Here is a 17079-nt window from a genome sequence, read left to right on the forward strand (position 1 = left end):
GGATATAGCATCCTTGAAGCAGAAAAATGAATGGAACTAGTTTTCTGACACACAGAAAACACATAAAAGTATAAATTATAATTCTTTTTTGTGAAATGTTTACGTTCACTCTGCCCAGAAGCCTGCCTCATTCTGCCTCAATCAACCCCTTTTAGCCAGATTCTGAGACTCATTCGGCCAGATTCTGAGCCTCATTCGGCCTCATTCAGCCTCATTCAGCCAGATTCTGAGCCTCATTCGGCCTCATTCTGCCTCAATGAGACTCATTCGGCCTCATTCAGCCTCTGAGCCTCATTCAGCCAGATTCTGAGCCTCATTCGGCCTCATTCAGCCAGATTCTGAGCCTCATTCGGCCTCATTCTGCCTCAATGAGCCTCATTCGGCTTCATTCAGCCTCTCAGCCTCATTCAGCCAGATTCTTAGCCTCATTCAGCCAGATTCTGCTTTGTTTTGCCTCATTCTGCCTCATTCAGCCAGATTCTGAGCCTCATTCTGCCTCATTCTCCTCCCTTTCTCTACTCACTCAGCAGCTGGCAGCGCAGGACCTGCAGACTTGTCTTCATGGTATCATGTGATCCGGCTCCTCCTCCACAGTGCTCATGGTTCTCTGCAAAAACAACAAGAGGAAAGATGAAACCTGGCGTTAAAGTATCAAAATCACATCCAAGTCGTAGTTAAAGTCTGATTATTTTGTATTTTCTTAAGGTTTATTAACTAAACCATTACTTTTCATCAAGTGGTGTTTTTTTATTATTATTTCTTAAATCAGACCTTCTACTAAATTTAAAACCACTCATGTGCTTCATGTCTGCGTTCACACTGGAACAAACAGAGGGCATATGCACTGTGGGATGTTTATAAGCTTAATTCTTCAGAGGAAATGAAGCTCCAAGTTCCAAATCCTTTTCAAAATATGCAAAATCCACATGTTTGAAGGCCTTGCCAGACCCAACAAAACATTAAAAAGCTAAACGACAAGCCACTGAAAGATCTACTTTAAGATATTGCATGGAAGTTTAACTATTTGTATGAAAAATATGAAGGTAAGAAAATTATTTAATAATGAAGAAATAATGTTAAATAATAGTGCAGTTTTTGCAAATAAGCTGACATTATGAAGTGACTTTTGTTTTAAAATGGCCTCTAAAAGTTCAGAGTACTGCAAGAAATGCTGCATATGATCAAACTTGGAATTTGAAAGTCACAATGCATACTGCAAATCTAAAAATATCATATTGAATTGAGACTAAATCAAAGTCAAAACTCCAAGTGCGAAAAATATTTTTGCTCCCTTATTATTTTATATTTATTATTTTTCTTGTAGCATTTTAAATTGGATAAAGATTATTTAAATAAACACAAAAATCAGTTTTCAAGTAATAATATCAATAATTCCAACTCAGATGTAGAATTAAGGTAATTTTATTTATAGAGCACATTTTCAGCAACAAGGCAGCTCAAAGTGTTTTACATGAATTAGAAGGAAATACAAACAAAATAACAAAGCTAAAAGAAAGACAAAAAGGTAAAATTATAAAACTACATATTGGTTTGACATGTTTAATAAAAATAAGAAGTTCATAATTTATAAACTAGTAGGAGTTTCTCTGGATTCTTATTCTAATAAAACTAGATGTTGGTTCTCTGTGTCTGGTAAGATTAGCGAGATATAAAACTAAATTTTAAATAGAACCGATCTGACAGAAAAACGAAACAGGGCCAATATTTCATCTGCTTCAGCCAGAACAGTCCAGGTTTGAACCTGACAAATGGCTAACGAACCAAAATTACTCCAAAAATACATCAAAAACTGATCCAGGAGGACACAAAACATCTCAGAGAAACATTAAAAGCACTGCAGGCCTCACACGCCTGAAAAAAAATCAAGAAGGTTGCACAGGTAGGGATTTTGTTCATGGATGTAAAACTGGATCCCATCTGAGTCACACTATTTACAGAGCTGCCATTGGGGCAACCTTATAATGGCTGTAAATATGTGGAGCAATAAATGCAAAGGCAACCACTGGCTGTTCTGTGGCAGCAGAAAATATTGCTGCAAACAACAGAAACAAAGAAGCAAACAAATAAACCCTCCACCTTGACTGGATTTCATAAAAGCAATGATTCAGTTTTCTGTTTCTTTGTTTGATCCTAAAATGATTCCCTTAATACTTTAAATATTAAAAAATAAGGATTTACAGAACTCTATAAATGCAATTAATTGGACCAAATTTCTAAATAGTGCAACTAAAATAAAAATATGAGGTCACAACAGTGCCACCAGTCATTCAAGGGAAAATGAGATGATTTTGACACTGAAAGTTTCCCTGTAGATTAAAGACACACACATTAGGCTCACGTTGTGGTGAAAACCAATCAGAGACGACAAAGAGCGAGAAATCATGAGACATGAGGCGAAGCCCGTCGATGTAACGCGGACGGGCAGAGAAAATAAAAATGGCTGTCAACAATTTTGTCAATCTAAGCCGTAAATCGTTGGAAAATCATAACAAATGCTCTGACGCCACCAACTGGCCAACTAGTGGTGTTGCACCTGCACTGTGAAATGCAAAAACTAGACTTACTTAAAAAATTTACGCAAACTTGCTGCCACAAAAAACATTTTTTAGAAATCAAAAATTTTAGTATTTTCAAATTTTACGATAAAAATTTGCACAACTGTTTTAATTTGATCATTGTGAGTAAGTATATTACACATTAACTTTATTTACTACCAGCAAATTAAGAAAAAAATATAATTTTTATTAAATCTACATAAACTGCTTAACATAAAGACCATATGCACTATTTTTAAAAGTGTCTTTATTTTACTGTTTCTTTTCTATTTTTCTTCAGACTTTTATGTCATTTTATTCCAGGTGGACCTAAAAAAATTAGCTATTATTGCTGCAGGTAAATTTTCTAATGTAATGAAAACAATTGTAGAAATTAATTTATTGATTAATGACTAGTTGCTGTTAACCTAAACTCTGGGGGCTAGCAATGTAGCAATTAGCGCACAGTTAGCTGTTGCAGGAAGCTAGAAAAGACAACATTAAAAAACCAACAAATAATTGTTTACAATCCGTTTTTTGATTTTGTGATGAAGCATTTAGTCAGATAACTTCATTTTCAGATTTGGTTTTTGTCTGATAATGAAACCTTTATACAAACTCCTATACAAACTGCTAACAGAAAGCTCGGCTGAGATGCAGCAGGGTGTAAACGAGCATAACTGCAATACTGCAAAGGGCTAAATCTTTAATGCGATTAGAAAAAACAGGGCTGTGTGTTTTCTTCTGCGTAATTCCCCTGCTGAAGATGAGAAGTAAAGATTACAAACATAAAGATTATAGAGTAGAAACCGATGTTAGCCATAGATATCGTGAGATGACATATGAGCACGATTTTGCTCTTTGGCTCTTCAGCATCACAGAGATGCCTTATTCTCAACACAGCTCAAAGCTTTAATGTAGCAAGAATACAGTTGAAACATAAAAAAACATATTTTTTACTGCTGTTTTAATATTTGAATTAGACACAAGCTGGTTAAGTCCCAAATCACCATCCTTACACCCACACACAACCAACAGCGTCTTCTTACATTCGTATCTTCACTCCTTTGCTCTATTATTAACAAGTATCATCTTTTGGAGTACATTTGTAAGTTAAATTTTCCAAAGAGATGTAGTCTGATGTTGTGAGATTGGTAAGCAAACAGACATGCTGGAGAGGCTTTGGGGAGGTAAACATGGAGAACGGAGCTGATTTCACAGCAGAACCGGGGAAAGCTTTTCTTCTGCTGAGCAGGTGAATCACATTTCAGCTCTGAACTGAAGTGTCATAAGAAAATAAGACAAGAAGCTGCAGAGCCTCACCGATGTGTAAAGGTCCATCAGAAACTGCAGACAGTTTGGTTGCTGTTGTCACATGTTGAGTCTTAGCTGTCAGTTTCTCTGTAAACAACATCACTGTGGTTTCTGTATCCTGTCTGGGTCTTTTTGTTTATGGTGATAAAATTTAAAACCTGATAGTTATGGCTTATAAATAAAATCTACAGTTGTTGTCGTACCAGATCTGATTTCTGATTTTAATTGATATTTCATTAAAAATGACTTATAAAAGTGGCTTTTATTACAATCATCCCTTCTGTGAGTTGTACAATGGATGATTAGGGACAGGCTATGAAAATGTTTGCCTAATTAAAATATTGGGAAAATATAGATGCAATTTTACCAGAAAATTGTCTTAAAATTACAAGAAATAGGTTTTAACAAGGAAAAAGGTTCAATAAAGTTATCAAAATGTGTTTGATAACTACTTCAGTCTATGTGGTTTGTTTCTTTAAAATAGTTAGTTGTTTGCCTAATTGTTTCCATTAAGTATAATCTGTAAAACTTATTCCAAAGTATAAATACACAAAACGCTCAACATTTAATTTATTTTTAGTTTTGTGTTGGAGTTCTGATAAAATCATTCACTCTCATAATATCACGACATTATTCTTGTAATTATAAATAAAATGATATTCCATCGTAGCGTTCACTTGAATTCAAAGTCCAAAATAAACAAAACTTCTTGCAACAAATAAAAGGAAAGCAAAACATTGTGTGTCTGCGGAGAAAAACAAGCAGCACAAACAGAAAATAAAGCAAAAATTTCTGAAACTTTCCACATGCTGCCCATTCTTCAACTGGAGAGGGGAAAAAATAAAACACGCATGGCAACTGACATGCTCACAGGCGGCAGCCCTCGCCATGGCAACCTTAATGGTACATTACTGTAAATTCACATTCATTCAAAGGGCTCAGACAGACGAGAGGGGGAAGAGGAGGGGACACTCAGAAATCCTCACTGAACCCAAACTAAATAGGAAAATCCCCTCACAGTCTGCTTGTTTTTTGCTGCTCAGAGACAGGTCTTGGTCCTCGTAGCGGCTCTGAATGGTGCGTCTGGAGGCAGGGTGGCGGCGGGGGACCAGAGGCCAGTGGCAAGGTCAGCCGAGATGGCAGAATGAAATAAGGCTGTCACTCGATTGCTGTGTGACCAACGCTCGCAGGGACAACAATGCTTTAATTTTGGACTTCCCTCCATTCTGTACATGGGGAGGGGAGGGAGCAGGTTGGCTGCTAGCGCTTAGCGGCTGCAGCCTGAGAGTTTCTCCACAACAGGGGAGAAAGGAGAGTGTGTGAAACACAGTTAACTGATAACTGGACCCTCAGCAACAAATCCTTAACTCAGTGTTCAAAACCAAATCCCTCCGGTTCTGGCATAACTACCACATCTCACTCCCAGCCTTTGGTAGAAGAGTGGCATGATGAAAATGTTCACTGTATGAGGACAGCAACCCTAAACATACAGCAAGAGCTACAGTGTTCAAAAAATTGGTGTTCACAGATGCTTTACTGACTAAAACAAGCTGAATATGAATGCATAAAACATGTTAATTTAACATCTAAGACATTTTTTAAACTTTTAGTTTTGTTTTTGTTGGTCTAACTCATAATACTGAAAAGTGTTCTGCAAAGCTTTGGATCTATAATGTCATGCAGGTAAAACTCTGGTTTCAACCGAGCTGAATTAACTGCAGCATCGGTTTGGTCTGATCGTTCAGCTCCATTTCCAATTTTACACGACCCTGCCCTTTCTCTGCAACCCGGGGAACGTGCCGTCTCAGAGGTCGTTCACGTTTCCTTTGATGCCGTTTTGCCCCCCGATGGAAATCAGCAGACATTCCCTGATAAGACGATGCCTGATGCGTTTTGTTTTTGTTCGGTTTCCTGAGCGGAAGAAGATGACGCCTCAATCCGCAGCAGATCGTTGCTGTGATTCAGAAGTCAAGACTTCCTATCTGGGGAGCTTTTGATGTTGATTGTCAACTTTCAAAATCACAAATGATGACAAATTATAAGATTTTTTACAGATTTCTTTGCATAGACAAGTCTTGATAAAAGTCGGTAGAAAGTTGAAGTTATAGCAGCAGTTCTTTGTTATAGCAGCAGTTCTTTGTCTTTGCAGGGCTTTAATAACTAAATAATTCAGCTACCTGATAAATAAAGCAGAGGAAACAACAAGCCCAAATGAGAGCAAACAGCAGCAGCTATTTTTCCATGAGAAGCCTTATGGCTGGGATGCTGTGCTGAATCTCTGAGTCAGCCTGGACGTTGAACGTGGCAGAGAAAGTTGCTGGTGTGGTTTCACGGAGGCTGTTCAGCTCACTCACCTCCCATCAGGCCCAAAGGTGGCACAGGGAGCATTAAAAGAACATGAAGGTACCGGTTTGTTATTTCTCTGCTGGTAAACCTACCTGTTCCAGCCACGAGGCTACAAATAGAAACAAGAAAATACCTTTTACAAGCACCTTCACTTTGCTTTTACTCATCACAAAGTAAACTTTAGCAGTCAAGTCCTCATTTTAAGAGTCTGTGTGCTCCTTTAACTAGAGTATACAGACTCAAAAAAGGACAATTGCTGAAAGAACAACATATTCTGACAAGTAATTAAACCAAAAATGTGCAAAAAGTGTAGACATTTTGTATTTACGTTAGTGGTAGACCTACCCTGAACCTGGTTCAAATTTGGTAAAAAAAGACAAAATATCTCCTATTAGACTCCTATTGCTATCCAATTATTATCAAATGAATAAAGCAGAATGGGCTGAGCTTTTCACATGTTGATGTTGGAATTAGTTTTTGCTAGAAATGATCAAGTTTACACGCAAAAAAGACGTTATTGTATGAGGCAAAGACATTTTTATTTTATTATTTAGAAAAGGAATTAAATTACCTATTTGTAATTTTAATGCATTTCAAATTTTGCATGAAACAAGCTTAAGTGGTTGAAATAAAAATGTGCAGAACATGCCATTTTGCTATCCGATTAATCAGTTAATCATCAAAATAATGGATTTGTTCTGATATTAAGCCTTCAGTAAAAATACATCTTTCGTCCTGCAAATGTAGGAGTGGAAGTTTGTTCAAATTGTTACAACAGCTGATTTCTTATTGTCAAATGGCTCACAAGAAAAAAAAAAATATCATACTGAATTCCTGCACTCATGTTCCAGATTCCTGCATCATGCTGATCGATATCTGTGCTCACTGAATGAGCCGTCTTAGCTTTGTTCCCAGGAGAATAAATCCAACACATCGGCACTGAAAACCAGCGTAGCGTAGCGCTAAAGATGATGCATTTGTATGCAGCTACAAACAGACAAGGGAGTAAAATCTCAGCAGATGTGTGGGTTGCTTTTTAGTTAGTCTTCGTTTTACTTTGACGCCTCGTTGAGACGGGTTTGAAAACATTGCATATTGGCGTAATCCTCTCTTAACAACCCTACTTCACAGAATCAGTGTTGCTGCAGCTCTCAAAGGATGAATGAGCCTGAAACATGTTCAGCAAAGAAAATCCCACTCGGAGAGCATCGAGCGCCGGAGCTCAGGGGCGGCTGAGTGGGAGTGGAGCAACGGCACCGGCCTCTTTATTACTCAGCAGCACACGCAGACGCAAACCAGTGACCGAAGCAATTCATCAGAGGAACTCAGGCACGTCTGTAGGTGTATAAATATGTGAGGAACCGACGAAAATGATAAATGGTAGCCAGCCAAGTGTTGCTCCACAGACCATTTATAAGTAGAAACTTCGCCATTGTTAACTTCCTGTGAACGTCATAGCTGGTGTAAGTCTACTGGATCTGTCAAACTCAAGGCCCAGGGGCCAAATGTGGCCCTCTGCAGCTTCTTATGTGGCCCTGTAGACTCCAAATCACATCAATAACTCCCTTCAGTTTTTCACGAATATGCAAAATTCTCACAAAATCAACAAATCCCCACATTTTCTTCTGATTTTTACTGCAATTTTTTCTCAAAATTGGCCAAAAACATTGAGTTTAAGTGACTGCTGCCTAAGCCTTACTCGCTGTCAAGTTATAGTCTGTGACCAACACGGCGATTAATAAAAAGTCACATTTAACATCATACATTAGCGCAAATATTGTAAAAACTCCTTACAAATGAGTAAATCAGTGATTTTAATTGCAAAAAACAACCAGAAAATCCTGGATGGATGGACCAGATGTTCAATATTATTTAAATTAAAGAAACACGTAGCGAAAGCTGAACAGCACATCATTGTAAACAATCATTCGGTCTGAGTTAAACGTTTGGTGAAATCTAAGCTCTTTGGTTTCTGCACATAGATCCTGCGGAGTTCTGGGAGTCTGAAAGACTCGGTTTTGCTTCTCTGAAGGCAGGACCTGGTGTGCCGACAGGAAACACGGCCGGCGGGAATAACCTGTGACAGACTTGTTATGTCACCAAAAAGAGGAGACCGACCACAGAGCAGAGATCAAGCACTGGGAGTGATGGAGGGAGCGGCGCTGTGATCAGCGTTAAAAGTCAGAGCTGACAGACAGCAGCACACAGGAGACGCTGCTGCGTTTCTGTTTTCAAGTCGCTGCTTGGTTTGACTCTGCGACTCGACACAGAGGATCTTCACCCAGAAGTCTAACTGGATTTAACAGCTTCTTTACAAAAGTCAAATAAGTGACAGAAAATATGTAATTTAATGTAACATAAACAGACAGACAGACGATATCTATTAAAACATAATATAATTTTGCAATCTCAACCTAAATGATGAAAACTGTAATAATCTTATAATTTTAAAAGTTTTCAAAAAGTTTTGTTTCTGGTTTGTTTGGGTCTTTTTCAAATGTTGCGTTTGATATGAACCAGATTTATGTTCCGTCAAACTTTTGCACGTATTTTACTTTCATGTTTTCTAAGTCAGTGTTTAAAAAATTTCTTTACCTTTTCAATGTGCGAGTAAATTTTAACCAGGAATTGTTTTGGTAAAATTTTTCTTACTCGTTTTAAAAATGCTAGATTTACAAAATTTCAATAAGGTTTTAATGTTTTAAGGTATATTCCTGCAGGATATTAACATTTCCTGTCATCGTTTTTGTTATTCCATAGGTTGTTTGTCTCTTTTCTTGCCACGTTTCCAGAAACTTGCTTTAAAAATAAAATTTTTCTTATATTTTTTGTTCATTTCTGATTTTTTTTATACTTGAGGACCTTTTCACCCCCTCCTCAGTGGAAGATACTCCACTATTTGCACAGACTCTCACGTACCTGAAGACTGTCAGTTCACCTGCAAATCCCTGCACAAGCTTTACTCCTTTTCTCCTGAGAGTTATAGGCATGAAGGAACAGATATTGGGATGCAGCTCGCCTTCACTGCTGTCTGACTCGTAAATATCCCTCCATCCTTCTCTATTGTCCGCTCCCTCCATCTCCTCTTCCCTTTCATCCTGATGTGACCCTCAGACTGAGCAGGCGGCTCGCTGATGATCAAGAACAACACGAGACCACGGTGTGTCACGTCTTCTGAGACTTGTCAGAACTGGTAACAGGATCTAAAAATAGCCTCCCTGCAGAAGCAAATGAAAAGAAGGCTTGGAGGTGAAAGGTGATTTCACAGCTCTGACTGAATGCATGAAACATTAGGAGGAAGTTTGCTGCATGTTCCCCCTCAAAATGATAAAAATCATCTTTCTTCCTGTCAGAACTGAGAACAGGTGAACCGGGCAGCTGTAAAACATTTCTGTAGCTGTTTTATATCTAAAGCAACTCCTTTGTTGTTTTATGTAAAAAGAAAATCATCTGACGTGAGGCTGATCGACTTGAAAAGAAATAAATAGAAAATATGAGTCTACCTAATTATTCAAAGATTACATGTTTACTCACACTACTTTAGATTTGAACTGAAAACTAAAATATTCCTGAGAGGGTTTGCTGATTGTTTTGTTGGCTGATTCATGTCTGTTTTTCCAGGATTAATCTTTGGCAGTTTGGAGATGATGGTCCTGCTTTCGAAGATGTTGAGGAAAGTAAAAGCCCAAAGCTACAAACCTTCATCCTTTTCTCTTCTCGCCTTTAAAGCTGAGTCACGCTTTTCTCCAAATAAAAATTATTTAGACTTTTAGCTGCAGACACTTTATGCTCATGCGGCTCATTTGGTTAATTAGGCTACGTTCACACAGCAGGTCTTCTGATGCTTTTTTTGTGCGATCCTTCATGCTACTAATTAAACGCGATCGCAATCAGACTTGAACAGTTTACAACCTGAAAGCGACGCACTAAGGACGCCACCATCTATGGATTGATTTTATTGAGTAATTGCAGCTGACAGTTTTGACAGAAGATCATAACAAGACGAAGGAAGTGTCGGCCATTTTTTCTGGTTCACAATTATGATGCATGTGTCACGTCAATGACGTAAAAGTTGGACAAAATGTGAAATGACTGTTCTGACTGCAGACGCTTTGAAAACTACTGGATACATTTACAACTGAATACCACATATGGAAGTGGCACAAATCTGATATTTTGGGGGTAAAAAGTTTGTAATTGTACATATGGAAAAAAAAAGAATTGGATTTGGGTCACATTTGACTGCGTAGCCCAAGACTCACCTGCTCATTGTTGTCACTCTGCTAACTACAAATGTTCTCCTTTTTCAGTCACTCCTTGCTGTATTCACCTGTTGTTCTCCACCTTTTGCCTAATTCATATTCTTTGGCCATCTTGGCTCTCAGTTTTGTAAATTTTCAGATTTTATCTTGTTAGGCTACAATTCTGTGTTAATCTGCCTGAAGATTTCCCTCCTGTGCTTTTAGTATTACGTTATCCTTCCCCTGTGAGCATACAAACAAAGTCAAATTGAGAATAAAGCTGGTTTAAAAAGTCTAAATATGATAAAAATGTAAAATTAGGCACCCAGTCCACTATCTCAAACATCAATAGCCTGACTTTCAAGCCTAAAATCCAGTGTTCCTTGAAGTAAATCGTACGCTGTTTTAATTCCCATAGGAACCTACTTGGACACCAATAATTGATTTTTGTCAGAGGTCCCAGCCTCCCTGCTCCACATCCTCCCCACAGTTCACAAAGCATTTTGATATTTCAGGCAAGCAAATCTCAAAGTCAGAGTGTAGAAAAACTTTTGATTGGCAGAGCAAATCTTCCACCGTTTACAGGAAGGTGGGAGGTTAGGCCAACACGATATTTCCTCTTTAAGCAGTGAAATGGTCGCCCTCCATCTGACAGCCCATCTGCAGCAGGTTGAACACCTATCACACGTTACTGTCAGACCTGCTGGAGGACACGGCGCTTTTCTGGGACTCGGTTTGAGAGCAGAAAGAGAGTGACTCAGCAGGAGATAAATGCCAAATCAAAATGCTCAACATGAGTCAAAGTAGTTTTTTTTTACTGCTTTCCCCTCCAGAGGCTGCATACTAAATTTGTTGAATCTTGGAATAACATTTGCATGAAACATTAATACGAATTAATGCAAGCGGAGCAAGAAAAGCACTGCTCTTAGAAATCACTCATCCTAAAATGGCATGTTTTGTTTGTTTTGAATTGCTGTAATTCTGGCAGAGTTAAAGAAAATAGAAAAAATAAGTAGAGCAGTTGTTATTTGTAAAAGCAGCAATGTCTATCAAGTAAAAAAAAAGAAAATATACAATAATTAATTTGCAAATTTCCCCAATTTGATTTTATTTTCAAGCTGATTGGCATCCTCTCAACAGCACATGCCTCAATCAAATTACTGTTCAGCGTGTTTTCTGTTCAAGTTATTTTCAACTCCAGATATTTAATAAAACCAGAGTCTTCTCCTGGGGTTTTAAATTGAGACAAACAAGATAAAACAACATGACACAGCACTAACTCTGCAACGCTGAGGGCGCTGTCAGCCAATATCAATCCTCCAGCTGCCCAGCAGAAATCACAGTAACCCTCCAGAACTGAGCAGGTAGAAATCACTAAAAAAACTCGCTAAGTCACCGTGAGCAATGAGGCTTTGATGTCAACTTTTGGCTGAAACGGTATTAGCGCTCTGCAGCTCGCTGCTGAGAGGGGGACGTTTGTCAAAGTGCCGGCCACCAGGGAAAAACGGTGACATGGACAGAACTGAGCCGCCCTCCAGTCTGGAGGAGCTTCATCGACATTAAAGGTTCATGAAAGGAGGAATCGGTACCGAAGCGCTCCTTTTTCAGAAAGCTTTGTATTATTCAACTAAACGTCATATAAGAACATGAAATGCTTTGAGAGGACAAGATTAAAAATGTAGTGCTGAAAATGATGATGATTTGGGCTCGAAATGCCCATCTTCCACATTTTGGTTGATACAAATCCTTTAATCGTAGTCGGAAAAACATCTCAAACTTTCCTGTTTCCTTTAAATCAAGCTAACAAGGTGGAGCCATATATCTATCTCAGCAAGCAGGGTGGAGAGAGATGAATTACTAGTTTGGAGAGCTGGGTTTAGGAATTTGATGCTTACAGGTCTTTTTTCTGCAGTCTGTTATGTGCGCATCAACTTCCACGTTTTGTTTTTCCCGATCTTTCTAAAGTGTTTTCATTTCTGAAAATGTCTTCCTCTGCACAACAAACATGACCCCAAATGTTGTTACTCTGCCTTGGCTGCATGTGGCAAGAACTTTTCCACAAGTTGTTGCGATAAATGATAAAATCGTTGTTTTGAAACTATAAAAACTTAGGCTAAAGTAACCTAGGACACCTACAAGGTATCTAGGATGATCATAGTTTTTGAAGAATAAAACATTTTTACACATTTTCAATGTGCAGTTTTGCAACTGAAGATTCATTCAGTATGAAAGCAAACTGCACCAGCTTAAAACAAAAAAATGTCTTAATTTCACTATTTAACTGAGCCAAGTCTACAGGACTGTCAGTTAGGAAAAAATCCTGAAGCTACAAACTAACTTTTACATTTGATTCTGAAACAACATAATCAAAAAAAGATCCTACTGTAGAGTCAGTGGCTCCAGATCAACATTAGAGATCGGTATTCGAAGATCTAAATGGGCAAATATTTCACAAGAGGGAGTGCAAGGAATACTTTCCTGCACACGTACTATCTTGTAATCTTTGAAACACGCAAATACGGTTGTTTGCCTGGCGTAAGGCAGGAAATAAGGCCCCTTGCCACATTCAGGAATGTCCATGGAAGAGAATGAAAGTCTGCACCATGTCACATATTTAGAAATGCGTATTGTTTCCACAGTGTCTCTTCCTGCCACAATCATTCACTTGCAAACTATACAAGCAACAACACAAACGTTTCAGAAACTCCATGACGCTTCTCGCTCTGCATGCATAACCTCTAGACACAACCTCTTGTCTGGTGACAATGGCAGGAACAAAGGGCAGTGGAAGGATGTTTGTCAGAGGCATGAAGGGGGTAGCATTGTACCTCATTTCCTTGAGGGGTGCAGCTGGGATGAGTGGACGAGAAGAGAAACATCCGTACTGAACGTCCAAGACCCGTGGAAATCCCGCCAGGCGATCACCACGTGTCCAAAAGAGCAAGAAGGATCGAGGGAAAGATGTTGCATTGTTCTCATCCTCCACCCACTCCATCCCCCCACCTTCAGTGAGACGGATTAATGCCAAGAGCTGCTAGTACTGAGAGTGTCTGGCTTGTGTGTGCTGACAGACACAACGAGTTAGGCCTTCTCCATTTTAATCAGGATAACAGACAAGGGCAGACAAAAACACAAGGACTGTGTGCCTGAGACTGGAGGATTTACTAGTGAATGAGCAGCTCAGTTACTAGGCTCCCCAAACAGACAGAGAGCCTAATCAGCCAATTACAAGAAGAAGAACACCCTGTATGTTTTGCAGCATGCCTAGGTTTGTGCTTGGGACTCTGTAAAGGAGGTTTGTTTTTAAAGCGACAGAGCCTTTAGACTCCGATCCAGACGAGTGACCTCTGCGTCCTTCAGTGGATAAAGAGATGATGTTTGGTTTGGAGCTAGACGTGTAAAGGTTGATGGACAGGGGACCAGTGGCGGGCACAGCTGTAATGACTGGGGCCTCTCAGCGGCCCTGGGAATGATGCTCAGCTGATGACAGAAGATATGACAGCATAGCGACCTGACGGGGCTGACATTTTAAAAGGGAGGTCCAACTGAGGCCTTGTCCTGTGGGAACTCAGTCAGAATAAGAGGTGACTGAGGGGCTGAGTTTCTGACATGTTATTTGGATTACCATCAGGTAGCAGACAGCAAAAAAAGTGGCAGAATCTGAACATTTTATAATCTGCAATACCCTGTGCTGCACCAAGAACTACTGAAACAAATGACATAAAAATCTAGACATAAATGCAGCGTCCTTCTTTCAAAAATGCAAACAAAAATGAAGTAGCATCAGGTTTTAGCAGTTATAGGATTTCTCTTTTGTCGTTGGCAGACATTTCTCTTCCTAGCACTATACTCGCATGTTTGTTTTTGTTGCATTTACCCAGAATGCCTTGCACCATAGTCTGCTTCCTGCTTCTGGAGCGGTCTCCAGTCTGCTTGGCACCACATATTCATTCACCAGAGTTCTCTTCAACCGAACCCAGACCTAGGTTTGCAGATCTCAGAGAACAAAAATAATCATTTTCAAACAAAAATGGGCGGCTAATTTCTGCTCTGCACGCGGCATCCAGCTACACGGCTGTGAAAAATGAAGCAAAGCGATTCGGAGGAATCTGCACCCTGCTGATAACTCCGTCTTTCACAACTCTGAGAGCCCAGAAGCCCACGTGCAACAGCAGAGCTCATTGTGTAAGCTCCTCAGTGATTTGTTCTTATAGGTGTTGAGCAACAATGTACATATACCCTGTAAGCTGCTTTTGCCCGGATTGCTCTCGAGCCTCCATCAAACATCTCGTGTGCATGCCTGGTGGAGAAATAATGAAGCAATCACTGCAAACCCCTCGGCGAACTAATTATCGGCGCCGGCTTCAGAGAAAGGGCCGTCTGCGTGTTGACAGTTTACCAGGAGGAAAAAAAACTCCCCGGCGACAGAAGTTTAATTACCAAAGGATGAGGAGCTTTGCTTCATCTCTAAAGATGCGTAGAGGAACAAGTCAGTCAGCCTGGATTGAATCAGATGACGCCACGTCACACAGAGTCAACAGTCAGGGTTTAATTCCCATTTTTGTACTTCCAGTTGTGTTTCTATTTCTTCTAAAAACAGATGTCAGATAGGTTTTCTTTTTAAGTTAATGCTTTTTGCAGTTTAAAAAAAAGAAAAAAAAAACACCAATTGTAACACCACAAATTACCTAGCAACCGCAGCGAAGCCCAGACGTCACCTAGCAACCCAAGCTGAGCTCCAGCACCTTCGTTCGGCTGCTTTTATTGGCTGCTGGAGAAGACAAGTGTTTTGCTGTTGACTTATCATCCAGAAACCACTTGCTGCATTCTTACTGGTTGTGCAGGAGGCTCCACTTCTGCTTCTCAAAGATGTACAGTTGTATAATTGTGAGTTGGAGGCGTGGCCAGCAGCAGCTTGTTTGGATTTAAAGAGACAAGCAGCTCATTATAAAAAAAAGAGGTCAAAGTAGGCTGAACTGACCAAACTAAAATCTCATTATCGAAGAATGATTTGTGCAAAAAAAAGTCATGAGCATGTTTTGCAGAGCTAATAGACCGATCCTAACCTGCTGAAGGAAGCACAGCGTGTGGACAAACAGCATCAGGATTTTGTGATTGCTTCGTTTCATTACAGAAGGACACGGGAGTGCCAGGCTGACGATGTATCACCATCATGCTGGACTCAGTCCTGGGCACAGCGACAGTGAAACGGGGGCTGACCTATCCCACATCATACAAAGTGAATGTCAGTGACATTCCTGCAGCCTGTTAACAGCTCTCCCTGTTAAATGTCAGATGGAGAGAGGCGGGCTGGCTGAGAGAGAATTAGCAGGTGTCTGCACCTCCATCACCAACGGTGAACAACATGGCGGGATGAGGAGCAAATTACTGGCAAAAGAGTCAAGAACAGAGCGAGTTCCCCACGGGAGAGCGCACAGAGATGATGGCAGAGGTCCGTACCACAAAAGAGAAAGCTGTGCATGCAGCCATTGTTCTAAGTCTGAATAACCATTCCAGTGGTTTTTGTATCTTGTTGTTTACGCTGATTTATTTGAGGATCACAGCTCAGAGCCGTGCAAAACATGCAAACTAAACAAAGCACCTTTCAGCACTTTCAGTTCATTTCTCAGTGACTCAGACGGGTAATTTTTCTAAGTATGCTGTGAAAATAGCTTTTAAAATGTGTCCTCGTTGAGGCTCCACTTAAGGGACGGCCCAGAAACTATGTATTCATTTGAAACCACAGAAAAATGGAAAAATATTCACTGAGTACAGAACCCAGATGGAATGGTCTGGTCTGGTCGGGACTTAGTTTGGTAAACATGCAGACATGTAAGAAAATATAAGAATTGATTTTCAAGGAGCAGATCCCACTGAAACAAGCACTGAACCACATTACCAACAAAAACAGCTCAAGCTCAGGCTGATTTGACTGAGAGGTGGTTGTGAAGTCTTGCCACAATCTGGCACTTAGATTCAGGTTTGGACTTTGACTGAGCCGTTCTGACATATGAATATAATTCTTCTGCTGGAAGCTGATAAATCAGTTTATAAATTTCAATTAAATTAAAAAACACTGCATTTGTCCCAAAGAGAAATTAAATGTTGCTGTAACTCATACCATCCAAGTATCTTCAAAGTGGATGGTCACACTGTGATCACTAAAGATTTCTGGTAGCAGTCAGTCTCACAATGAACCTCAAGAGGCCTCTGACTGAAGACTGTTGCTGTATGACAGTTTCATGACTATCATGACATGCTAACAGCTACATATGTTGGCAGCAGGGATTATATTCCCAGGATATAAATCCTGGATGACAACACCAGTTGTTAGCAAGCTCTGCTAATCCACTTCATTAGCATTTGCTGCTCCTCTTTAACACTCCGTCTGACTGTATGGGTAGAAAATGTATGTTTTGATATTTTGCGCAGCCCTGGCTCAAATAATGTTCTTCTCAAACCCCACAGTATGATGCTGCCACCACTATGTTTACCAGTGAGGATGAGGTGCTCAAGGTAACATTTTGCACAAAACTCAAAAACGTACATTTTGTCCTCATTGGTCTTTCATCAGACAAATTTTTTCCACGTTTTCTGCGTGGCAAAGTCTACATTTCCACTCT

At 39.8% G+C, this 17079-nt stretch overlaps 1 protein-coding gene across 1 annotated transcript in view; it reads right to left on the reverse strand.

The window, feature by feature from the left end:
* Window positions 1-17079, reverse strand: part of tmem108 (transmembrane protein 108) — a 42899-nt gene that overhangs the window by 17704 nt on the left and 8116 nt on the right. The window contains exon 2 of the mRNA XM_015013373.2: window positions 524-607. Coding sequence (XP_014868859.2) covers window positions 524-563 — 40 coding nt within the window. The 5' untranslated portion in view covers window positions 564-607. The remainder of the gene's footprint in view (window positions 1-523; window positions 608-17079) is intronic.

The sequence above is a fragment of the Poecilia mexicana genome, unplaced genomic scaffold (assembly GCF_051168715.1).
Source record: "Poecilia mexicana isolate PSO_F unplaced genomic scaffold, ASM5116871v1 scaffold_20, whole genome shotgun sequence".
In the NCBI taxonomy this organism is placed as follows: Eukaryota; Metazoa; Chordata; class Actinopteri; order Cyprinodontiformes; family Poeciliidae; genus Poecilia; species Poecilia mexicana.